Below are 26,084 nucleotides of genomic sequence, written 5' to 3'. Positions count from 1 at the left end.
GACAGAGCTATTGACGGTTTGCTCACGCAAGTCGAGCCGCCACGCGCTATGTTTGCAGCCTCAACGATAATCCTTGTGCGCTCATCTTTGTGCCTATCAACCACAGCTGTGCTATCAAATTGAACTTCGCATCCACACATGCTGACATGTTGGGCCCGACTGAAGTTCCTCCATTCTTTGTTAAATTGTAAATTTTTTATGGATCCCAGTCCTTACATAACCCTTTCTGAGACTAGGAAAACCAGTCATTCCAATTCCCTCACACTCTCCCCTTATGTTGCCAGATCTAAACTCTTTAAATATTCTTTTTTTCCCCGTACCATAGAAGAATGGAACCTGGTACCTTTTGATCATCTGGACTCGGCTGAATCAATACAGAATTACTTCCTCACTATTTCCTAATTATTTTTTATTTAGAGTTGTATTTATCTTTACCTGACTTGTTTATGATACTCAGTTGTGCATTGTAAGTGTATTTATGTTGTACCCTGCCCCTCCTGCATGGGCCACATGGCCTGCAGTATTTTGTAAATAAAAAAAACCATCGTTGCCATTGCGAACGTTGCACGCATGCTCACGCAGTCTGTCGTTAAGACATCTTCCGGTTTGTCCAATATAACAGGCGCCGCATGAAAGCGGGATTTTGTAGACTACATTGTTAATGCAATTGACAAACCGAGTTCTGTGCTTTGTTTTGCACAGTTGCCTCTTGTGTCTAGCAGCACACGTCAACCTAGCCAGCTGAGAAAGCTTGTGAGGTGCAGAGGAAACTACACGCACTCCCATGCGTTGCCCAACCTTTTTCAAGCGGTGGGTGATCTGATGCATGTATGGAACAACAGCTATTTTTTCTTTTTCATGGTTGCTGTTAGCTCGTCTTTCTGCACTATTTCTTGCGCCATCTTTAGCCCTCCGTTTTCTACGGATGCCTTCCGCCACGGAAACCAAAACTGGCTCAGGATAACCAGCTACCTTAAGCCTAGCGACCTGATTGTGGAAGCTGGCTTCAATCGAATGAACACAAGAACGGTCCATTGCATTACTAAAACAGGTATTTACAATGCCTCTTTTGACAAGTTTGCTATGAGCAGATGTGCATCTCGGTGCATCTAGGAAGGACTTGACGTGCTTCAACGCGGTAAGCCTGTCAGTGGCCATCTGCCTCTAAGCCGAACCATAGACTTTCTAGTGGACAATGCTCTATGTGCGGTGCCTTCAGATAAAGAGGGAGGATTTGCAGTGCTTCAGAAAAGCCAGTTTCTCGAAAAAGCGCAGTGCGAACTTAGTTCTGTGTTTGATAATGTTACCGATATCGATTTGCGAAAGGTGAAAGCAAGAGCAAAAGACCTTTGTCAAGAACTTAATTTGCTAGGTTTGGTAAAGAAAATAGATAAGTCTGATAGACAGTCACTACACATATTTTTTTCAGCTAAGACGCATAAGCCGGAGGTACCTTTTAGGGTTATTGTATCCGAGTGTGCTTCTTGGCAAAAGGCTGTAGGAATGTTTTTGCAAAAAAAGCTGAAAGTTCTCACTCTTAATGACCCATTTTTAATCAAGAAGTCAGAAGAAGTAATAGAGTTTTTCAGACAGCAGTGTCAAAGTGGTCTCATGGCATTTTCCATTGATTAAAAGATCTTTACTATTCTTTACCTCATGATGCACTGTTCACTTGTATTGAAGAATGTATTGACAAGTTCGGTGAAGTTTCATTTCAGAAGAGCACGGGAATGAGTGCGCGTGGTTTCATAGACTTATTGCGCATGTACCTCAGGTCCACATATGCGGAGTGGAATGACAATGTGTATCTGCAGAAAAAGGGCGTGTCAATTGGGTCGTGTCTGGCTCCGCTTTTGAACGATTTGTTATTGGCAAAGTTGGACAGGGCGGTTGATGAAGAATTAAAGAGCACTGCAGTGACGAAAATGTTTAGGTTTGTTGATGATTTTTTTAGTCATAGTAAAGTGTGATCCGCAAGGTTTTGTGTCTCAAGCCAGAGGAGTGCTGTCCCTCTTTATGAAACACCTGGATCCGCTCGAGTTGACTCATGAAATGCCAGAGAACTCATCCATCAGGTTTCTTGGCCTCCGGCTTACGTTTAGAGCCGAACATACATGCTGGGCGTATGAGCCGCGCGCAGGTAAACCGCTGTTGCCGTACACATCTGCTCATAGCAAACTTGTCAAAAGAGGCATTGTAAATACCTGTTTCAGTAATGCAATGGACCGTTCTTGTGTTCATTCGATTGAAGCCAGCTTCTACAATCGGGTTGCTAGGCTTAAGGTAGCTGGTTATCCTGAGCCAGTTTTGGTTTCTGTGGCGGAAGGCATCCATAGAAAACGGAGGGCTAAAGATGGCGCAAGAAATAGCGCAGAAAGGCGAGCTAACAGCAACCATGAAAAAGAAAAAATAGCTGTTGTTCCATACATGCATCAGATCACCCACCGCTTGAAAAAGGTTGGGCAACGCATGGGAGTGCGTGTAGTTTCCTCTGCACCTCAGAAGCTTTCTCAGCTGGCTAGGTTGACGTGTGCTGCTAGACACAAGAGGCAACTGTGCAAAACAAAGCACAGAACTCGGTTTGTCAATCGCATTAACATTGTAGTCTACAAAATCCCGCTTTCATGCGGCGCCTGTTATATTGGACAAACCGGAAGATGTCTTAACGACAGACTGCGTGAGCATGCGTGCAACGTTCGCAATGGCAACGATGGTTTTCTGGCCCAACATGTCAGCATGTGTGGATGCGAAGTTCAATTTGATAGCACAGCTGTGGTTGATAGGCACAAAGATGAGCGCACAAGGATTATCGTTGAGGCTGCAAACATAGCGCGTGGCGGCTCGACTTGCGTGAGCAAACCGTCAATAGCTCTGTCTGATAGGGAGCTTGAGTCTCTTGACAGTGGCAGATGCCGTAGGTGTTAAGAATTGCTGTATGGTAAAGTGGGTTTTTTCGAAATGTTATTATCACTTTTTTTATGGTTTGTTTGTGGTGTACTCTTATCGGATATGCTTACGAAACTTTTATCTGTCACTGTATATATGTCTCTTTTTCCCCATTAAACCTTCAGTCGATAGTAAGCGCCTGTCCGTGTGTTATTTCTTTACGTCCTTGTCTACGTTAAGCGCTCGCATTTCAAGCAAGCAGATTGTATTTGGAATAGATGCCACCAATCCATTTGTGTGATTTTGTAATTAACAGATTGCCTTTTTTTAATGAACACATTCTACTACTGTCATATAACTTTACGTTCACTTAAAGGGGTCATGAACCACTTTTCCAAGTAAAGATCTAATGACCTCAGTATCGGAGTTTACTGCCTCCCGAATCGCTTGCCGCAAAAATTTCTCAAATCTGTCTAGAACGAGCGGAGTTACGGGGTTTGGCGCACACTCTCAGCACTTTCTTTCTTTTCTCGTCCCGACGAGCGCACTGGAAGCTACGCAGGGAGGGATGGCACGGGCGAAGGAAGTTATGTCAGTGCGTGTCATGAAATTGCGATCACTCTCCCGCTGTGATTGGTGTGCGCGAGTGTGGCTACCGTCTAAAGTTAGCAGATTGAGAAGTGCGACGCTGGCAAGTGGTGGCACTCCGTGGTAAGAAGCACATCTCATCCGAACGCCGCTCTCGATTTATGTCCGCTATCGGCCAATGAGGATGCGATGTCTCTTGGGATGCGGAGAAGCAGATACGCAACGTCAACCGGCAGACGCCCCACCCACTGACGGGAGTGAGAACCGACCCCTGTTTGAAAAGAGGGCGCCTGAGAAAACGGCAACTTCGCGCTCCGCTTGTAGCCTTTACGCAGCACGCACGACTGCAATATTTGGCTGAGAAGTTCATAACCATGTCAGCTTTCCGCAGGATGTGTTTTTTCAGCGAGCCCAAGGGGTGCTTCATGACCCCTTTAATGTTTGTCTTATGTCTCACTCTCTAAGTTCAATTTTAACTATCTGGTTAATATTTACCCATTCATTCGTGGAATGGTGCTTTTTGTTTCTGGCTGCCTTCCTTACCTCTAAATTTACAGCTGGTGCCTTCTGTATAGTTGCTTGCCAAATGATGATATGTAGTCTTTTCTCATTTCACGCTCACACTTTTGTTACCTCTATGTTCTGTACATGCAAGCTTTCTTGGAGCTAGCTTTTTTTTCCTCTTTCTTATGCTTTAGCTTTTTATTGTCCTCTTGCACACAAGCCCTTTGCACCAATTAAGCATTTAACAATTTGTCACCTGATTATTCCTCTCGGTACGTTTCGTAGCACCAAATAGTTTACCGTGCCTAGTGAATATTTTGTAATCCTGGTACTTCAGTCCTTGGACTAAAGGTATCTAAGATGTTCAGCATATTATGCCTAGTGTTGCATTTGAAGTTGAGCGATCTAATATGCTGAATTATTTGTTACTGCCATAGAATGTGGTTTCATCGGTGTATTATCATCGCTAATAATAATTGAAAAATGGCCTGTGATTCTGCTAGATGTGTTTGAAAATTCTCTTTTTACAGTTTTCTTCGTTTTATCGTTTTTTAAATATAGGCATCCCCCTCAGTTTTCAGTTTTAGTGCAGAAGAGATTATATGTTGTTCTTTTTCAGTTGACCTAACTTATCTTGTTTCGTAGCATACATTCTGGTATGCTGTCATTTAACTCGTTCTTGCATGTGTAAAAGGATGTCACGATACATTAAAGGGACAGACAACCGCTCAGAACACAAATTCAGATAACCCCAGTAATGGAAAGATTGCTTATTGTACTCGCTAGAACAAACCCTGTTTTTTCTCAGTAAAGTCGGATTTACAAATATTTTTATTTTTTCATTATAATCATGAAAAATAACATTTGGCGGCCCACGTGGCAAGCAAGCGAAGATGCATTTGATCCCCATCACGTGACCTTTTACTGGTGTACGCAGTTTTCTCTATATTAGTGTGGAAATGCAGTGCACTTTTTTTATTTTTTCCAATTTAAGATGCGCAGATACGCCTTTGTTTATACTGAGCAGAACCCGCCTTCACTTGACGTATGATCCAATGCTCATGAGTGGCAGCGTGGAAGTTCTTATCTGAAGGCCTAGGGCACCTGCAGACCAGTTAGGGAAGTGTGAGGAGCGCCTGCTGCACGAGTACCTTTAACATGTTGTAGCAAGACATTAGAGTGCAAGAGATTATGCTGAATACATTTTCCTAAGAACAATGAGTACGTGTTTCACCAACATTGTCTGCAGCAGTTGCATATATATATATATCGATATCTAGGAATGTGAAAAGTTCACCAGATATGCTTTGTTTCGAAAGTTGTCTTCAAGCTTTTTTCACTGAATAATTTGTGTCAATCAACATTACTCTCATTTCATTTCAAGTCAAATCAAGTTTATTAAATAGTTCAGATGAGTTACATGGTTAGCGTATTACTGCAGGAGGTCCCAAAGTTTCAGAGAAACTGACAGGGGGACCTCCTATGGCTACATGAATGGGGTAATTACAAAAAATACAGCAATAGTACACGGACGTGTGAGTAATAAGAAATAAGCTTGATTAACAATAAAAATACGATCAATACATAACATAATGGTAATACTCACTATTGAAAAATAACATGAAAATGTTCATAACTACAGCACAGTGGTGGCATTGCAATATGGGTAAAATACCAAACACTAGTGTACTTGGATTTATGCACGCGTTAGAAAAGCCCTGGGTGACTCAATGTTAACCCAGAGTACTCCACTCTGGCATGACTCATAATCGTAGAGTGGTGTTGCCATGTAAAGCCCTAAGATTAAAATTTATTTTCTATTCATTTAATGAAAAGCAATACTTGAGTAAGCTCTCTTGTTCTCTTTGTGCAGATTTGGGGTCTTCTACGTCTCCTGCAACTATGGATGCCGACGAGTCACATCGGGGACGCCGTCACCACTGTAACCTGTGCAGCTACGAGGCTGATTTTGTGTCCCACCTGAAACGACACGCGAGGGTCCATACAGGCGAGCGGCCATTTAAATGCCACCTGTGCCCCGAAAGCTTCTCACATAAGAGCACATTGAACTACCACCTGTGCACCCACACAGGCGAGCGACCACATAAGTGCCACCTGTGCCCCCAAAGCTTCTCACAGAAGTCCACCCTGAATTATCATGTGCGCACCCACACTGGCGAACGGCCGTATCAGTGCCCTTTGTGCCCTCAGAAATTTAGGCGGAAGGCACACCTCAATAGACACCTCTGTTTGCATAAGCGCCAGTGATCATTTCAACGAAATTTCTACTGTACAAGCGTTTTTTGGTAAAGGCACATTTTACTGGTTACCTCAGAGCACTGTAACATTGCTGGGTTGTGTAGGATAGCATTTAAGCTTATTGTCACTAGAGCATCTATGTGCGGTCTAGTAGAATGCAGTGAGAATGTGTCATTATTTCTTAGTGCTTCATTACAGAATTTGTCACTAACCATTGGAACATTCTGTATGTTATAAGGTCAGTGAAAAGCCCATTTATTTGTACTGATGGGTTATATAGGACAGCATTAGACCTTATTATGGTCTACGTAGTATCAATAGACCACCAAGCTGTGCATCCGTACATATTGTTCTAATTTTGGTAGTTTGAACTGTGAATCTACATATGTGGGCTTCACGCTTCACGGCATTCCGGAGAGCTGAAAACAAGCATTACAGCGAACCGAATTGTAAGGGCCCTGCAAGTGCAACCTCGTCATTTATGTAATGGTTCATATAGTGTGCAAGTGCAATAAGATTCGATTGCGCTTTGCACTCTTTATGGTGCAGGATCTTGAAGAAAAGCTTTCAAGAGTTCGAACTGGCCATGAGGGATTGAATGGCGTGCGTTTTATGAATGGAAGTAAGCTATGCCCATGGCTACGCAGGGATGGATGAAGGCGAACGCATGCACGGGATGTGATGATGGGGTTGAAAATAATTAGCCGTCTGTTTATCCCCACGACAGCGGTCATACAAGGCAGTGCGTACATCCCACTTTGCAAATAATCTGGCCATTTCATGGTGTGGAAAAGCAAAGATTGCTGGTTACTTCATATGCACTTCACACACACCATCTCATCTCTGCATGCAGCTTGTGATGTCTTAGGCAAACGAGAGGCTATGCTGTGTGTTTGCTGACTTCAGTCTGCCTTCTTCATCTTGCAAGCATTGCGGAAGCCAGTCGTAGTTACTGAGAAATTGTGTTTGTTTTCTTATGCAAGCATTGGCCACGCTGATCAGTTTGACTAGTAAGGGAATTATTTCTGCAGTATATAGTACCAGTAAACCTCTAAAGCTTACTTTGTATGCAACTTTAAGAATTATGGTACTGTCAAACCTGCAGTATCGAACTCACTAAAAATGGGAATTGGTTTGACATATCGTATAATTTGATATATAAAACTTTTTAAAAATTGACCATATTTTCGGTGCGAACCTCACTGCGCAAGTTGGCTTCACGGCACTGCTTAGCGATCAAGCAAGGAAGGCGGCTCCATGACAATACGCAAGAATTTTTTTCTCGTTTTGAATTTTCCGCGGTTTGTAGTTAGGGGTGTGGGTCATATGCAGGCACAAGAAACATGCTAGAAAATACAGTATCGATGTGAACAGCATTCGGGCTTTCAAATGCATGTGAGGAAGCCCCTTTCAACAAGTAAAGGCCAGCTTTTAGTGTGTGAAAGCGAACTTCTTGGGGCATTTTGCAGAATGTCACTCATGGAAGGTCGCTTTTTGTCAGATGTCACTTCTCGTTATGTACTTTGCCTTTACTCCTGCTGCAGCTGTATGATTGGTGCCTTCTGTAGTGCTGCTTGGTGAATGAGAAGATGTGGTCTTTACATTTTGGGCTCATACCTTTGTTGCCTCTGTGTTCTGTACATGCTTTATTCGGAGCTTTTTTGTTGCCTGTTATTGCTATATTTTAGGTTTCTGATTGTACCCTTGCATACAAGCACTTTGCACCAAATAAACATTTAACCGTTTGTGACATTATCACCTCTAATATTACGTTTAGTCACATTGAATAAAATACTTTATTTTGTGAATAATGTGCATTCTTGGTATTTCAGTCCTTGCTAGCATTTTATTATGCTTAATGGTGAATGTAAGTTGAGTGACGGCTCAGATTTGATGATTTGTTACTGCCATGGAATGGAGTTACATGGAATGTAATTTTCATGAAAGCAATAACCATTGTTGTAGAAATGCTTTGATCCATCTAGCCTTTTTTAAACACCCACAATTAAAGGGCCCCAAACAAGTCAGAGTGTAAATACAAGAGAGTGGTTTGTTTCTTGCCTTCACTGCCCTTCCTACAGGCAATATCAGCTCTTCGCCGCTTATTTCTTTGTAAAGCATGAGTACAATGTCAGCACAGGGTTGAGCCTATCAGGATTTTGTGCTTATCGGCAACGCGCTCTTATATCCGTTGGTGCAGCTGGAAATGTAGAAGACGAATGAAATCAGTTGGTCGCGTGCAATAGTCATGCGAGACATGGAAGCATGGGCGGGCGACTGCATGCCAAAGAGGGGTAAGAGACCCAACACGACTGATGTTCCTCGGATATGGGCCAATCGACAAGTTGTACCTTAATTACGCCATCCGAATCACCCTTCTGGCATCACGAAGTGCACCAGGAAGACGAGAAACGCCAGGAGACAATATCGTGCTCGTTTTGTATATTTTCAGAGGCTGTTTAAGGGCCCTTTTAGTGTGCTTTATTCAATGTGTTTTTTTTTGCCAGGGCATAAGAGGCACTGCTTTGAAGCAGTCAGACCCAATGAAAACAACATTTTAATCTTGGCTGCACAATTGGACGTTAAACCCCAGATATTATTATATTATTGGCTGCACAATTCACTTTACAGTGCACTACTCAAGTTAGAAGCATTACTTTGGTATAATGTCTCCTGTATGGACCCATTTCATAATCCGCAAGTGCGCTTCCCCGCACTGCATGTGCGCCCAACTAATGGTGGCACCCGTCATGCTTCAAGTGGAGACGAGGTCCTAGTTCCTATTCACACGCACACGCGCGCACACACACACACACACACAGCTTGTGACATAAATAATGAGGTCAGTATCGGCACATGCTGCAAGGGCACCTGCTGTTTGCAGGCACTCGTATTAATTGCGACACCACAGACCCAAGCATACAGGGGTCAGACACCACCATGCCTTTCTTTTGCATTCCTGGACATTGTCCTAGCTCACAGAAAGAAATCCTTTAACCTGCCTTGGATTTGTACTTTTTTTGGTACTTTTGCCAAAACCACTCCAGCCTTTCTATGATGGCAGAACTGTCAGATATGCCTTGGTGTGTTGCAACAAAGTACCGGATATTTTCCTGTAGCATGCATACTAAATCTTGAAGCTAGTATATATAGGCTCGAAGACACAGAGTATCTGTTTGGAACAGCCCCTAAATGAAAAAAATGCATCTTATGCACTTAGCATAGGCAATTTGATTGTATTTGTTTCACCACTTCATTGCCCATGGGACTAAGTGACGCTCTGAGACGCATGAGCACCTTCTGACAGCTTGAACTATCCTGTTAAGGACTGTCACTAAGAGAAATATTGTGCCTACAGATGAGCTTGTGACTGTTGACAGAACATCATTTATCACTAACTCTACTTTATAGTAGTGTCCAAGGTTTGCTCGTTCGTTGGCTGTGTGCCTATGACGTAATCATGACAACGGGCTATGCCTACCCCTCTGAGCGGCAGAGGACGGGGAGTCCAAGCGAGAAACTCAAACCAGCCAACGTGGTTGTTTTATGCTCTGTAACTTCATTATTGCTCCACTTATTCGCAAACATCTTCCGGCGGCAGGTTCACATCCTACAAGTGCACTGTTATCACAGATTTTCATGCATAATCAGCGTAATCTTAATTCGTACACTAATATCAGATCCAACATCATCTTTAATCGCAAGATTCGTAGCAACCGGATATTATCTTTTAGCAGTTCCAGTTGCCAGTTGTTATATTTGATGGCATGATGTCACATTTCATTGCATCAGTCCGCGACATGAAGAGTACTACCGCACCATCTTAATCTTAAGCCTTGCTAAGTATGTTTTAGATTTTAGGCACAGATGTGTAGCTCAGCATTGAGGTCTGATTTCAGAAAATAGCTCTTGTAAAAGGTGCATGGTTAGTGTGCATGAGCTAAAGAAATTTTATTATTTTTCTTTTCACTGATACTTGTGTAGTAAGTACTCTGAACACAAATAGCCACCATAAACTAATGAACCAGTATTAATAGCATGCCTTGCTTACAAATGAAATTCACTTCCTAAATGCAGTTTGTATAGCAGCAAGGCCTGCTTTTCTTCAGATATTGTTCGCTGTTGCTAATATCTTATTCCGTTCTTTATCTCCTCAGGTACATGCCACCGGATATCAAAGGACTCTGAGGCCACTTGGATTTATTATGTCGCATCATGAACTCCTGCTTTCTATATCTTTTTTGAAGATTTCATATAGTTCTTTATTTATGGCCGTATTTTATTATCACATATCACATCATTGAAACTGATACTCTGAGTGCTTTTCTTTCCCACAATATGATTTCATCTTATCTGTGATCTCTCGGTTTTAGCACATTCACTTCAACCTCTTTTTAATGACTCTGCTTTTTAGGTTCTCCAAGAGAGTGGAGTTGATTGCTCTTGAAAGTTGAAGTATTGCAGACATTATTTATGATTAATACGAGTGCATGACTAGAAAACATTACTTAAAAGTGATATTTGATTCTGATTAAGTTCTACCTTTTTATCGTTTTCTTAATATTTGGAACCCTTTAAAATATGCATCCCATTAATCTTGGAACCCTAGCAAACAGGAACTATATACATATCTTGTTCTACATTATGTTCTTGAGAGTAGCATACTGTTGTATCGCCACCGGATACACCGTTTGGCGTAGAGAAAGAAGGTGCGTAGCACCGGAGCAGATGCTGATCACGTCGCACCAGGCCGACAATGGGGAGGGGATTGCCTCTGTATTCAAAAAGTGCGTGTAACAATGGTTACAGACAGGGTTTAAAGTCTCTCACCCATTTGTCAAGCACCAGAGTTGACTTTTTTTTTTTTGCAATAGTGCTTTTTGCAGAAGAATTGTAGCTCTCCAATTTTTCAGTAATGATTTAATCGCAATTATTTGGTTGATGGGGCATCAGCAAAAAAAAAAAAAAAGAACAGAAAAAAAGAAAGAAACAGGTGTCATTGTACTGCTGGATACAATTCTCCGAGACACTGCACACTTCGTGGCACAACACACTTTTTCATGAGGCACCTGTACGTGAGGCTACCTGCTTGTGAATCAGTGAAGGTTTGTTTACCTTGGTCTTTTTAGATCAACAGTCAACGTTCGTTCGTTTAGTTGTGCATTAAGAGTCTGTTTCAGTGCCAAAGACGCATGTATTTTGCCTACATTTCTGGCAAGTAGGTGTGAAAATAAAATATAAAATTGGCGTGCCTGAGGTTCTCAGTGTAGTGAATGAACTAATGTTCTGCGTTGCAGCTAGACTTAATTTGGTTTCAGTTTGCATATCTTTATCCTTTGACATCCCAAGTTATTTTTGAAAAATTATTTTTAAAAAAACGTGGCTGATTCCACTGTCATAGGAATCGGTATAACAGGAAAGTGAATCATGTCTTCATATAAGTAGTTGGATGTTTATAGTGCATTGATATATGAGAGCTTGCACAATGTCTATTAGTGCTTGGCAGATATAGCCCCGCTTGATGTGGATGCACCCAGGTTGACGCGTAGTGGCACATTTCTGTCCCGACGACTTACGCCCATGATCATGATTTAACCTTTGTGGTAGCTGAAATCACCACGGCTGAACTTATTAAATATACCTGGACACTGTAAATGATAAATGCCGCACAAAGCTGGCATCAACAAGAACAAGCACATAATAAACACTGGTACTCGATATGCACTCCTTCAAAGCGCCGTGAAGCGCGAAGAGAAATGCAACACGCATTGTGTCGTCGCTCTAGCTTTTTATTTGTGTGTGTGTGTGTGTGTGTGTGTGTGTGTGTGTGTGTGTGTGTGTGCATGCGTGTGTGCGTGTGTGTTTAGGTCGCAGTCCTATCAAGGCCCCCCCTCAGATTAAGGGAGACTTTAAGCCTTGGTTAGAGAGATAATGGCTGTTGAGTGGCGCTCTGTGACTCACCACGAGAAACCGAAATGGTTTACTGTGCTTTGTAAGGCATTTTCATATGTATAGAGGAATGTTGAAAAATATTAAGATATTGAGGCAACTGTACTGGGCAAGAAATTATCATTATTATCCAGGTAGCATTGTGTTTCATTAACTTGGTCCTTTAACAATAGCATATATATGTGTGTGTGTTGAGCCAGTGTGAAATGTTGACCAGTGTGCTTTGTTCCTGAATATGCCACGAAGCCATTTACATGACAGTGAAAGAATCTGTGTCAGTCAGTGTTGGTCTCTCTCAATTTTTTTTACATTTTGTTACTACGGATGCAGTGGCTGTATTTCAATGAGGGTCAAGTACAAAACCCTCGTGTACTTGTGTTTATGTACACATTACATGATCCTAGGTGGTTTCAAAGTAATCCGAATTTTCCCACTGCTGCCTTATTCATAACAGTAGTGTGGTGTTGCCACGTAAAACCCTTGAACTTGAATTCATTTTCGGTTCAATTGAAAGGCAGTACTTGAGTAACCGGTCTTGTAACCTTTCTGTGTGCAGATTCAGGGTCAATCACCCAGCCAGAGAGCGGGGATACTGAGAAGCCGCATCAGGGACACCGCCACCGTTGTGACTTTTGCAGCTACGAGACTGATTATTTCGCCCACATTAAGCGACACGTGAGGATGCATACGGGCGAGCGGCCATTTAAATGCCGCCTGTGTCTTCAAGGCTTCACACAAAAGACCGCATTGAAGGATCACCTGCGCACCCACACAGGAGAGCGACCGTATATGTGTCACCTGTGCCCCCAAGGCTTCTCACAAAAGACCACATTGAACAATCACCTGCGCACCCACACAGGAGAGCGACCATATAAATGCCTTTCATGTGCCCAGGCGTTTAAGCAGCGGGCACACCTCAGGAAACACCTGCGTGTGCATGAGCGTCAGTCATCATATTAACATAATTTCTACTGTACGAGCTTTTTTATTTTTTGCTAAAGGCACATTTTTCAGGTTATTCCAGAGCACAGTGGTGCTGCTGGGTTACATAGGACAGCATTAAACTGCATTGTCACTAAAGCATCTGTATGTATTTAGCAGAATGTAGCGAAAATGTTTCATTATTTTTTATTGCTTCGTTAAAGTGTTCTTCACTAACCGTTCGAATATTTTGTATGTAATAAGGTCAGTGAAAACCCTTGGGGGGTATTTGTACACATGAGCGATGAAGACAGCACCGTTTCATCACCAAGCTGTGTAGGTATTACATTTTGTAATAATATTGGGAATCTGATTTGGGAATTTACATACATGTGCTTTATGCTTCGTGGCATTCCGGAGCATTGGGTACAAGCATTATTGCAATTGCTGTTATTGGGACACTCCTAGTGCAATCTTGTCATTGGTGTAGCGAGTTCATCTAAAGTGCGAATGCGATACAATACTCCCATGATCCGCACTTGGTGTGGGATCTTCGCGAAAGGCTTTTAAGAGTTCACTCAGCCATCACACTTCCGAGTGGGGAATGGAAGGGCATGTTTTGTATGAAGGGAGGAAAGTTATGATCACGGCTGCGCAGGGCAGGGTGCAGGCAAACAAATGCGCAGCATATGACAATGGGGTTGAGAATAATCAAGCATCATTTTAAAACTGTTTCTTCCCACCACAACAACCTTCATGCAAGGCAGTGCGTGCAGCCAACTTTGCAAACAATATGTGCCCATTCCAAGGGCTGCACAAGTGAAGATTGCTGGTCGTTTCATGTGCACTTCACGAAGACCGTCTGATCTCTGTGTGCAGCTTGCGATATCTCAGAAAAGCGAGATTCTCTGCTATGCATTTGCTCATTTCTCTTCATCCTCTTCATCATGTGACTATTGTGGAAGCCAGTCTTCGCAGCTATTGAGTGATGTCCATGTTTCTTTTTCTGTGCAAGAACCAGCCAAGCTGATTAATTGAATTAGTACGGAAATGATTTCTGCAATGTATAGGTCCAGTAAACCTCTAAACCTTATTTTGTGTGCGCCCTTAATAGATTGCTGCTTTGCATTTTCGTGAAAACAGTGGTTTTTTTCTGTGCTCTCATTTGTTGAACTTCAGGATAGCTTCACAGGAGGTTCCAGCGCAACCTAGCAACTTGTGCAGTTGTATTTAAGTGTACGTAAGGCCACCTGTATTGAATACTGCAGGAATTCTTTGTTTTACTACAATCGCTGCAAGATGTAGTATCTATAACCATGTTGTGTGCATTTGATGTAAATGGTTCTGCATACATGTTCACTAAAAAAGTCTGATTGCATGTGGTATTTCTTTTTTTTTCATGTTTCAATTTAGCTTTTTTTGTAGGAAAGCTGTTTGCTGATCGGATTTCCAACATGGATGCCTTGGTAATTGTACTGTAGCCAAGCATTACTATTAAGTTTTTAAGAACAATAAAAAGTGTGCCTACACAAATGTGAGCTCTGATTTTCTTATGCTAATAGAATATTTTTCTTCTGCCTTGGCCATTTCATTTGCATTTGTGATTGGAATAGATGCCACCAATCCTCTTCTATGATTTTGTAATTAACAGATTGCCTTTTGTTAATGAACACATTGGACTACTGTCATATAACTTCAGGTTCACTTAATGTTTGTCTTATGTCTCACTCTCGAAGTTAAATTTAATTATCTAGTTAATATTTACCCATTTATTCGTGAAATGGTGCTTTTTGTTTCCGACTGTCTTTGTTACTTCTATATTTGTGACTGGTGCCTTCTGTTTTGTTGCTTGCCAAATGATATGTAATCTTTCCTCATTTCACGCTCGCACTTTTGTCACCTGTATGTTATGTACATGCAAGCTTTCTTCAAGCTCATCTTTTTTTACTTCCTATTATTATGGTATAGCTTTTTCGTTGTCTTCTTGCACACAAACAGTTAGCACCAATGAAGCATTTAACAATTTGTCACATGTCCCGTTGCAGTCGTGTACTTTGGGACCCTCGTCTGTATATTTTACTCCCTGTAACATCCTTTTATATCATGATAATAAACTTACTGATTGATTGATTGATTGATTGATTGATTGATTGATTGATTGATTGATTGATTGATTGATTGATTGATTGATTGATTGATTGATTGATTGCTTAGTTCTGTAAGTAAATTTCATAGCACCAAATAGGTTGCTGTGCTTTATGAATATTTTGCATTCATGGTAATTCATTGCTCGCCCTAAGGGTATATAAGATCATTAGCATATTATGCCTAGTGTTGCTTTGAAAGTTGAGTGAAATAATATGCTCAGTCATTTGGTACTGCCATAGAATGTGGTTTAATTGGCGTATTATCATTAATAATCACTGAAAAATGGTCTGTGATTGTGCTACATGTTTTTGAAAATTCTCTTTTTACAGTTTTCTTCGCTTTGTTGTTTTGTAAATGTAGGCATCGCCCCTGTTTTCAACTTTAGTGCTGCTGAGATAATATGTTGATCTTTTTCAGCTGTCCTAAATTATATTGTTTAGGAGCATACATTCTGGTATGCTGTAATTTAAGGCATGCTAACGTGTGTAAAAGGATGTCAACATATATTAAGGTATTGCAGCAACACAATAGAGTGCGAGAGATTATGCTGAATAGATTTTTCCAGGAATAATGAAAACGTGCTTCACTAATTTTTTTCTAGCAACTGCATATCTATTGATATCTAATGAATATAGAAGGTTGACCAGGGATGCTTTGTGTCTGAAATTGTCTTGAAGCTTTTTTCATTGAAGAATTTGTATTAATCAGCATTAATCCCATTTTATTTCTTTGAATATTCATAACTGCAGCTACAGTGGTGGCATTGCACTAGGGGCAAAATACCTAAACACCAGTGTACTTGGATTTATGCACACCTTAGAAAAAACCTGGGTGGCATAATGTTAACCCAGAGTATCCCGCTCTAGTATGAGTCATAATTGTAGAGTGGTGTCGCCACGTAAAACTCTGAACTCAAAATTTATATTCTATTCGAATGAAAAGCAATACTTGAGTAAGCTCTCTCGTTTTCTTTGTGCAGCTTTGGGGTTTTCTATCTCTCCTGCAACTATGGATGCCAACAAGTCACATCGGGGACGCCGTCACTGCTGTAAGGTGTGCGGCTACGAGGCTGATTTTTTGTCCTATATGAAACGACACACTAGGGTTCATACAGGCGAGCGGCCATTTAAATGCCACCTGTGCCCTCAGGCCTTCTCACGAAAATCCACATTGAACGATCACCTGCGGACCCACACAGGAGATCGACCACATAGGTGCCACTTGTGCCCCCGAAGCTTCTCACAAAAGACCACATTGAACGTCCACCTGGGCACGCACACAGGAGAGCGACGGAAGAAATGCCACCTGTGCCCCAAGAGCTTCTCAAAAAATTCCGACCTGAAGAAGCATGTGTGCACCCACGCAGGCAACCGGCCATTTCAATGCCCTTCATGTCCCCAGAAATTTCCATGTAGTGTAGAGCTAAAGAAACATCAGCATCGGCATGAACGCCAGTGACAACTTCAGTATAATTTCAACCATGGAAGCTTTTTCTTTATGAAAGTGCATTTGACTTTTCCAGAGCACTACGGAATTGCCGAGTTATGTGGGACAGTAAAGCCGCTTTAGTACTGATAGCACGGCTTTGTTCTTCTCACCAGAGCGTCTATACGCGTGCAGCAAAATTTGGTGAAAATGTTTTATTATTCTTTAGTGCTTCCTTACAATGTTCTTAACTGACCAGATGAATGTTCTGTATCTTATAATGTCAATGAAAAACCATGTCTTCATACTGATCAGAAATCATGAATACATAGCACTGTTATGGGGCTGATTTTTTGTCCCAACTGAAACAACACATGAGGGTTCATAGAGGCCAGCGGCCTTTGAAATGCCACCCGTGCCCCAAGAGCTTTGCGCTGACTCCACACTGAAGAAGCACCTGCGCACCCACACAGGAGAGCAACCGAGCAAATGTCACCGGTTCCCCTTAAGCTTCTCAAAAATGTCCACCCTGAAGTATCATGCTCATCCACTCAAGCAAGTGGTCATTTCAGTGCCGTTCATGCCTCCTGACGTTTAGGTTTAGTGCAAACCTCAGACTACACTCGTGTCAGCATGGACACCTGTGACCATTTCAATGCAGTCTCTACTGTACGAGCTTGTAAGGGCACATTTGACTTGTTCCCAGAGCACTGTGGAATTGCCAAGTTAGATGGTGTATTAAAGCCCAACTATTAGTACTGATAGCATGGCTTCATTCTCATTAGAGCATCTATATGGATGCCGTAATATGTGGCGAGAATTTTTAATTGGGCTCCTGGTCGGTCAAAAACCTATGTATTTGTGCTGGTGGGCAACCATGATGACATACTGTGTGTGTCCATTTTGTAATAATTTCGGGAGGCTGAATTGGGGAATCTACGTACATGTGCTTCTAGAAATTGTGACGAGATTGTGAAAATTGGCTCATTTAATTGCTCAAAAGGACTGGAATGTCACTGCTGATTGCATACTCTGCCTTTGCTTCTGCTACAGCTGTATGACAGGTGCCTTCTGTAGGGTTGCTTGGTGAATGAGACGATGTGGTTTTTACATTTTAGACTCATACCTTTGTTGCCTCTGTGTTCTGTACATGTAAGCTTTATTCGGAGCTTTCTCTTGTCCGTTATTACTATGTTTAGCCTTTCTGATTGTACTCTTGCATACAAGCACATTGCACCAAATAAGCATTTAAACATTTGTCACATTATCGCTTCTAATATCTGCATAAAACACTGTATATTGTGAATGTTGTGCATTCTTGGTATTTCAGTCAAAGATGTTTCATCAACTTGGTCCTTGAACAATCACACATATATATGTGTCTAACGAGCAAATGTGAAATGTTGACCAATGCACTTTGTTTTTGAAGTTGCCATAAAGCCATTTTCATAACAGTCAACTAATTTGTGTCAGTCAGTACTAGTCTCTTTTAATCTTTTTGACATTTCACACCTAGGGATGCAGCGGCTGCAATTAAATGAGGGTGAAATACAAAAGCACCTGCATACTAGCGTTTATGTGTGCGTTAGAATACGCTAGGTGGTTCCAAATTGATCCAGAAATCTCCATTACTGCCTGATTCATGACAGTAGTGTGGTGTTTCCGTGTAAAACCCTTGAACTTAATTTAATTTGCTGCTCAAACGAAAAGCAATACTTGAGTAACCTGTCTTGTAACCTTTTCTGTCTGCAGCTTCAGGGTCTATCACCCAGCCAGCGGCTATGGATACTGAGAAGCCACAAAGGAGACGTCGTCACTGTTGCAACTTGTGCAGCTACGAGACTGATAATACGTCCGATATTAAGCGACACGCCAGGATGCATACGAATGATCGGCCGTTTAGGTGCCACCTGTGCCCAGAGGGTTTCCATGACGGGAGCACACTGAAGAATCACTTGCGAATCCACACAGGCGAGCGCCCGTATAAATGCCATTTATGCCCCCAAAGCTTCACGCAGCGGTCTTCACTGATTGCGCATGTGCGCATCCACACTGGAGAACGGCCATATCAATGCCCTTCGTGCCCCCAGACGTTTAGGAATGGGTCAAACCTCAGAAGGCACCTTCGTGTGCATGTACGCCAGTGATAATAGCAACGCAATTTCTAATGTATGAGCTTTTTTTTTTTTGGTACAGGTTATTTCAGAGCACTCTGGCATTGATGGGTTATGTACCACAACATTAAAGTTTTGGGTCTGGTACGCATAGCACAGCTTCGTTATTAAAGCAAAAGCTTTGAATTACATGAGTGATGCAAAAAATCATCATATCGTGACATCAGCATACGACGTCATCGTGACATCACAGGATGCCAAAATTTGTGACATCGTCACGAAGTCACTATGACGTCATCACATGACATCATCGCTAGATCAGAGGTGGGCCAATCTCGGAGGAACTGCAAAACCACATAAGGTGCAGAGAGCTTCCAGTGCCTCCGATCTCAGAGTCAGTGCAAAACCACATAGGGTGGAAAAAGCCTTTGAGGGGAAGGGTGGACAAATACATACGACTGTGAAGAAAGATGACTTTTGCGCCTTCGGGTTGTCTTAGGCAAATGCATACAGAGCCATGTAAGTTTTTGTCAATAGAGCATCTACGTACATGTAGTAGAATGTAATAAAATGTTGTGAGAATGTTTTGTTATTTCTTAGTTCTTTGTTACAGTGTTCTTCACTAATCATTCGAATATTCTTTATTTTATAAGACCAGTGAAAACCCATGTATTTGTACTGATGAGTGACCATGAAGACATAACACCATTATATACCTCTAGACTGTGTATGTGTACATTTTGTAATAATTTTGGGAGTCTGAATTGGGAATCTACATGCACATTCTTGATGCTTTGTGGCATTTCGTAAGACTGGGACAAGAAGTATTGCAATTGTGGTTATGGGTACACTGCCAGAGAAATCTCGTTGTTGGACGTATCAGTTAATATAGGGTGTGATATGATATTACCTTACTTAAAACATTCCAGCGCTACTTTTGATGAGGACAGGGCAGACCATTTCTATGACGGGATAGGCGTCAAAATTAGCTCTGGAATATTTTAAGAATGTCTCGCCAATTAGACACGCAATGTGTTCTGATAAGCGAGCGATCCTGCAATCAGTACGTGGGGAATGTCGAAGAAAAGCTGTCAAGAGTGCACACTGCATTGAAGCTCCTAACAAGTGAGAGTGGAGGGGAGTGTGCCGTATGAACTGCAGAAAGTTATGAGCAAGTCTGTGCAGGGGAGGAAAAAGGCAAAAGTTCACTTATGCTAAGAAAGCATGATTGCATGTGGGTTTTCCTAATTAATGTATTTTTTTTGTAGGAAAGTCGTGTATGCAGATTCATAACACGGATGGATACCTTGGTAACAGTGCCTGATCTCGGCACCATTTTCAAGATTTTTAAGAACCGATTACCTTGGAATCGATTACCTTGAAATCTCCATCTCATGCATTGGAAATTTCTTTTAAATTTGTGAATGCAATAGATCCAATCCTGTTCCATGATTTTGTAACTAGCGAGTGGCCTTTTACTAAAAGGACACGTTGGAACATGGTCATATCTCTTTAGGCTTGCGTAGTATTTTTCTTATGCATTGCTCTTCAAATGTAAGTTAACGACCTGGTAAAAGCTTACTTTTTTTTGCGTCATGTTACTTTTCATTAAGGACTGTGCTTTTCTTTCTACTGTGTTCCTGCTGCTTTCTGTTGTGTTTCTTGGTGAAGGACAAATTGTGGTCTTTTTATTTTTAATTCATACTTTCGTTGCCTCCAAGTTCCGTATCATTTGTATTGGTCCTTTTGCATACAGGCACTTTGCACCGATCAACCATTTGTGATGTGATCACTGCCATATGTTTTGACACTGAATAAATTATATTTTTATGTGAATATTATGAATCCTTGATATTTCATTGCTCACGCTAAACGTGTATCAAATCATTAGCATTTTATAATGCGGAATGTTGCAATGGAAGTCGAGTGATAGCACTAATTTGGTCATTTGCTATTGCCATTGTATTGTAGGCAGTTGCTGTGATGAGTTTTCTGCAGTTATAGTTTTTGTTGTAGGAATGCTGTGATCCATATAGTAGGTTGTTTTACGCACCCGTAGTCGACATTACTTTAGTCAAATCAGGGTATGAGACGCACTGTCTTGAAGAATTAAAGGTTGTCTATGCAGGAATAACTACCTCAGACAGGCTGGCTGACATTAGGATGGGTAAACCTATCTCCGTTGCAGGCACCTCATCATCCTTGATGTTTTAGTTATGAGAGGGTTAGTCACTGACGTCACGTCACGGGGTGTCTGTGTCGGTACTTATGATCAGCAAGAGAAAAAATATGAAGAGGCGATTGGCGTGCTCATTTCATGCCTGTGTGGATGGTGGTAGGCAAATAAGTGTTTAGAAAGAATGAACCTGTGTTGGCAAAAAATTTAACTGAACAGTATGAAGTCAAGAAGTCAGTTGGCATGTGTGATTGCTGTTGAGAATGTGCAAGGGTTATTGGAAATTACTGGAAGAGACTTTTGTTGTGAAGTGAACAGTCAAAACCTGTTATAGCATTGTAGTGTTTACATGAAAATATAGCATTGTCACATTTACATTAATTGGTATATGCCTCATGTTTTTAAAATCACTGACACACTAATATTTGCAAAAGGTGCATGCCTTAAATATTTCTTTAAAAGCATAATTTGTTTGAACTGCTTTACGCAACAGATTTATTCTTGCTGTGTGTATTGCTGCGTCTGTCTAAATAGACAACCCCTGCTGAGGTATAAAACTACAAATTTTATTTTGTGTTTGGTTTAACCTACTTTCCAATTAGTTGGCGAAATATAAATCTTGAAGTTCATGCAATGTTTGGAGCAGTCCCTAAGAAGAAAAAAACAAAACAAAGGGCTAGGACAACTACTAGAAGCCTCGTATGCGGAGGAAAGGATATAGTTTATTTAAATCGCAGTTTTCCGAGCTAGATAACTCTTCGGACTTTCAATTCCTTCTACAGCCGGAGGCAGCTGGCTTGTTTTGGGTGTACCTGGTGTGTCAACATTGCCCTAGAATCATTTGGAACGCGTCTTGCGGTTCACCCGGTCGAACTGTCATCGAAATGCTTCTTTTCTTGTGCGTTTGCGCGCCCGTAGGGCCAGTCTGAATAGTGGATGGAGCACTGCCAAAGCCATTGCGCGAAAAGCAATTTGCGTGAGCAGCCAAAAGCCAATTATGCACGTATGCACAAATATCTGGTGGGAAAGGGCGGAACATTGCTCCTCTCTTCTTGGCTACTTTCCGAAAGCAATTTGCGTGAGCAGCCAAAAGCCAATTATGCACGTATGCACAAATATCTGGTGGGAAAGGGCGGAACATTGCTCCTCTCTTCTTGGCTACTTTCCGATCACAAGTGAACTACGGAATTCTAGCGCTGCGATGAAACCGAAACCAAAACCTAAAAAATTGCTGCGTCGTTTCTTTTTGATTCTCGAGTCTGTGGCAGCTGTAACTGTTCATAAACTTGCCGTTTCAGCTGGTAAACGGTGCCACCGTTGTGCAGTCGCTTATTTTCTTCATGAACTTTTTTCATGAACTTTTTCTTTACACGTTTCTTGGTTAAGTTAAGAATTCAAAATATGTAAACTTTATAGCGATTTATGCTAAGCAACGTAAGTAATGGTGTAAAAATACAGCAGAAAGAATTGGATCTACAAACGCGACCTAGGCTACCGTGCTTCCGTGCGTTTGGCGCGCGCTCAGCCGATACGATGACAAGCCGAGCCTGCGGCCAAGCTAAGCCAAAACGTTCTGTCAGACAGTGTCAGGTGTCAGTCACTGGTGTCTGGTGTCAGTTCTGTTACTAGGCGCTATAATACGAGTGTATTAACTCTATGGGTCCGTGTGTGTTGGGATTCCTTCTGTTATCTTCTGTGTTTGTCGCTTTAGCGCGCTTTGTCAAATCTCGGTGGTTCACGTAAGCCCGCTTACACGGTGTTTGGTCTAGTGTGCTTGCGCGAGCCATAAATGTGTTGGATTTCGACTCTACAAAGTGGCACAAGGAATAAGGGCAAGACGAGCAACAAGGTTACTTCAAAGCCCGTGTGCTCCGATTGCTTGGCGCGTTGAGTGTGCATGGTATTTACTCCTATTTAGTATTTCTTTTTTATCACCTTTCTTTTTGTATTCAAACTTCGGACGAAGCCGAAAGGCCGGGAAAACAAGTCCCTCGTCCTCCGTCTCCGGTATTTGATGACAGCGAGCCCAGCGACGCCTCGATTGCAAGTCCACACGCTGTAATAGAGGTTGAATGATTGAGCGCATATATTATTGCAGTTCGTTCTTGTGTTTGTCCGTACGCACAAAAAAAAAAAAAACATAGCATAGATTAGAGGTGAAGGACAGGCGCCCTGCTCGTGAGTGCAGTTGGAGTCTCTCAAACCCTTTGTAAGTATATAGTACAACGTGCGTGTTGAGCCCGGAACTCGTTTATCGCCTCATAATAAAACGCTCTAGTCGATGCGGTTTGTGTGTTGTAGTGCGCGCCAATCGGCTTATCATATTTGTTCGACATAACGTCACAAGAACCACATGAAGGCCATATGATAATTCATTATACAACATGTTTATAGCATATGTACTATACTGGCGTGATTTATTAATCCTGTTGGCTTAAGTGCATAAGCATGTAACATGCAGCATGTGTGTTATACCCAACTCATTGCAACCTGACTGCTGTGTTGGGCTTGCAACGGTATGGCATGTAGGCTGCCTTTACTACAGTCTTACATATTACTGATTGCCTCATCGTGAATCTACCCTAGCTTAATTTACTTCATGCCGTCTTTAAGTTGAGATTTAGTGGCATGCTCTAGGTATGATAGTCGCACCACTGTCGTGAAAAAGAGCACGTCACAGATTGTAAGTGATTATAAAGTTTGCTGCAATTCAAGGACGAGTTTGCAGTTAATTCTTGGGTACAACTCGCAGAACACAGGAAGCAAGCGTGTAAACGGGATAAGGCGCTGCTTAATTTTTTTTTCATTTTGCCCCTTTCTTTTCCTTTTTTTTTGTTGCCGCAACATTTTGCCGATATACTGTTTTCTTTCACGCAATAAGCCACAGTTGGGTGTTTAATATTTCACTCAGTTTTTGCTATAGCTGAGCTCCTGCTACATTGTGAACATGTCCGGTGAATGAAGGTCAAGATAATTTCTCATTGTGCCCCCTACTTTCTACCCATTGCTTCAAAGGTAAACTTTAATTGAAGATGTGTTACTGCTTTCTGATTTCATGGCTCTGTTTATTTACAGAATTTTCCAGGCACTTCCTCAAGTTTGGATACGGCAGTCCAGAAGAAATTGACGCAAGACATTGTTGCCTTGGCAAAATAGTCACCTGCAAGACATTATGAAGGGCCCGAGGAAGCATTTGTAGTTTTGATTATGAGAATATATTTGAACATATGCCTCATTAATCCACTGTGATTATCATTGCAGGGGCGCTGCCACATTGTGGGCCTTCTGCATGACGACAAGGCAGCCATAAAACACTTATGCAAGACTAATTCTAACGGGGTAATGGCTGAGAAATAGGCAAATATGTACAGAACTAATACATTACCAATAGGCAAATACAAAACCAATGCAATGCCAGTAGGCAAATACAAATACAAAACCAATAGGCCAATATAGTTCCATTTGGCTAATGGAGAACCAATACACCAAAATAGTTCCAGTAGGCTGATACAGAGCCAATAGCCAAATACTGTTCTATTATTCCTATACAGAACCACTAGACCAATAGGTGTCAATAACCCAATAGGCTATTGGTTTTTCTATTGGGAATTTTCGCTAGGGATTCGAAGGAGATTTCAGTTCTGGGCCCTCGAGCTTCGAACAGGGACCATTCGACATCGCCCCATCATCTGTAGCAAGAATGCCTCTGGTGGTCGGCACTGGCTGTGCCTCGGTGGTCTTTCCTTCCAGCGTTGCAACTTGTCCGGACATTTTTGCGAGAATATCTCTGGAGGACGGCATTCGCTGTGCCGTAGCGGTCGTTGCACGCTCAGCAGAAAATTCCTTTGCAGCAGTTTGGCACGCTGGTCTTCATCAAAGTTTGTATGCTGGCCATGCAAAACACTTGCACAACGAAGAATGCGTGTGGGCTCAGACAGGCTCTGGAGCGTGGTTGCGATTTGACATTGCAGCATCTACCATGCTGTTACCGCAATCTGCAGTCCTGTGGTAACGAGAACAAAATGTGGCTGCGCTGGTGGTTCCATACCGCATCCGTTTGTCTGAGCAGCACCATAGGTGCACCCTACGCCGAAGTCGGTAAAGTCTTTGAAAGGTATTTTGCTGCTTCAGTCACGCTGGTCGCCGTTGCCAGTTATATTTGATGTCATCATGTTTCGTTTCATTGCATGAGTATGCGACATGAAAAGTACTACTGCACCATATTGTTGTGTAGCCTTGCTAAGTATGTTTTAGACTTTAGGCGCAGATGTGTAGCTCAGCATTGAAGTGTGATTTCAGAAAATAGCTCTTGTAAAAGGTGCATGGTTAGCATGCATGAGATAAAGAAACTTTTTATTATTTTTTATTTTTATTTTACTGGTACATGTGTAGTAAGTACTCTCAACACAAATAACTGCCATAAAATCACAAACCGGTTTTAATATAAGCATACCTAGCTTACAAATGGAATTCACTTCTTAAATGCATTTTCTATAGCAGCAGGGTCTGCTTTACTTCTGACATTGTCCACTGTTGCTAATATCTTATTCCCCTCTTTATCTCCTTAGGTACGTGCCACCGAATATCAAAGGATTCTGAGGCGACTTGGATTTATTTTGTCGTGTCATGAACTCCTGCTTTCTGTCTTTTTTGAAGATTTCATATAGTTATTTATGGCCGTATTTTATTATCGTATCACATCATCGCAACTGATACTCTGAGTGCTTCTCTTTCCCACAATATGATTTGATCTTTATCTGTGATGCTCATGTATTTGTGATCTCTCCGTTCTAGCACATTCACTTTCTTCAACCTCTTTTTAATGACTCTGCTTTTTAGTTTCTCCAAGAGAGTGGAGTTGATTGCTCTTGAAAGTTGGAGTACTGCCGGCATTATTTATGATTAATACAAGTGTATGATTAAAAAAGTTACTGAAAAGTGGTCTTTGATTCTGATGGTTAGTATTGAAGGGACTGTCTACCACCTGGAAACATTTTTCTGATTGTGCTGAAAATGAAAAGATCGTTCGTCAACTTGGCGGCAACGAGCATGCTTTTGCCCCATAAAAAAGGAATTATATTTTTAATTTGATCTTGAAAATCTGTGAAAGAATG

The 26,084-nt window shown here is 41.7% G+C and overlaps 1 protein-coding gene across 1 annotated transcript in view; it reads left to right on the top strand.

The window, feature by feature from the left end:
• The first annotated feature begins 17,695 nt into the window (after positions 1-17,695).
• Positions 17,696-26,084, top strand: part of LOC125756395 (zinc finger protein 879-like) — a 53,133-nt gene continuing 44,744 nt past the window's right edge. Inside the window, exons 1-2 of the mRNA XM_049411099.1 lie at positions 17,696-18,823; positions 25,765-25,844. Coding sequence (XP_049267056.1) covers positions 18,462-18,823; positions 25,765-25,844 — 442 coding nt within the window. The 5' untranslated portion in view covers positions 17,696-18,461. The remainder of the gene's footprint in view (positions 18,824-25,764; positions 25,845-26,084) is intronic.

This window comes from Rhipicephalus sanguineus, chromosome 11, assembly GCF_013339695.2.
Source record: "Rhipicephalus sanguineus isolate Rsan-2018 chromosome 11, BIME_Rsan_1.4, whole genome shotgun sequence".
In the NCBI taxonomy this organism is placed as follows: Eukaryota; Metazoa; Arthropoda; class Arachnida; order Ixodida; family Ixodidae; genus Rhipicephalus; species Rhipicephalus sanguineus.
Note: the sequence above shows the minus strand (reverse complement) of the source record. Positions and strands in the feature narration are given on the sequence as shown.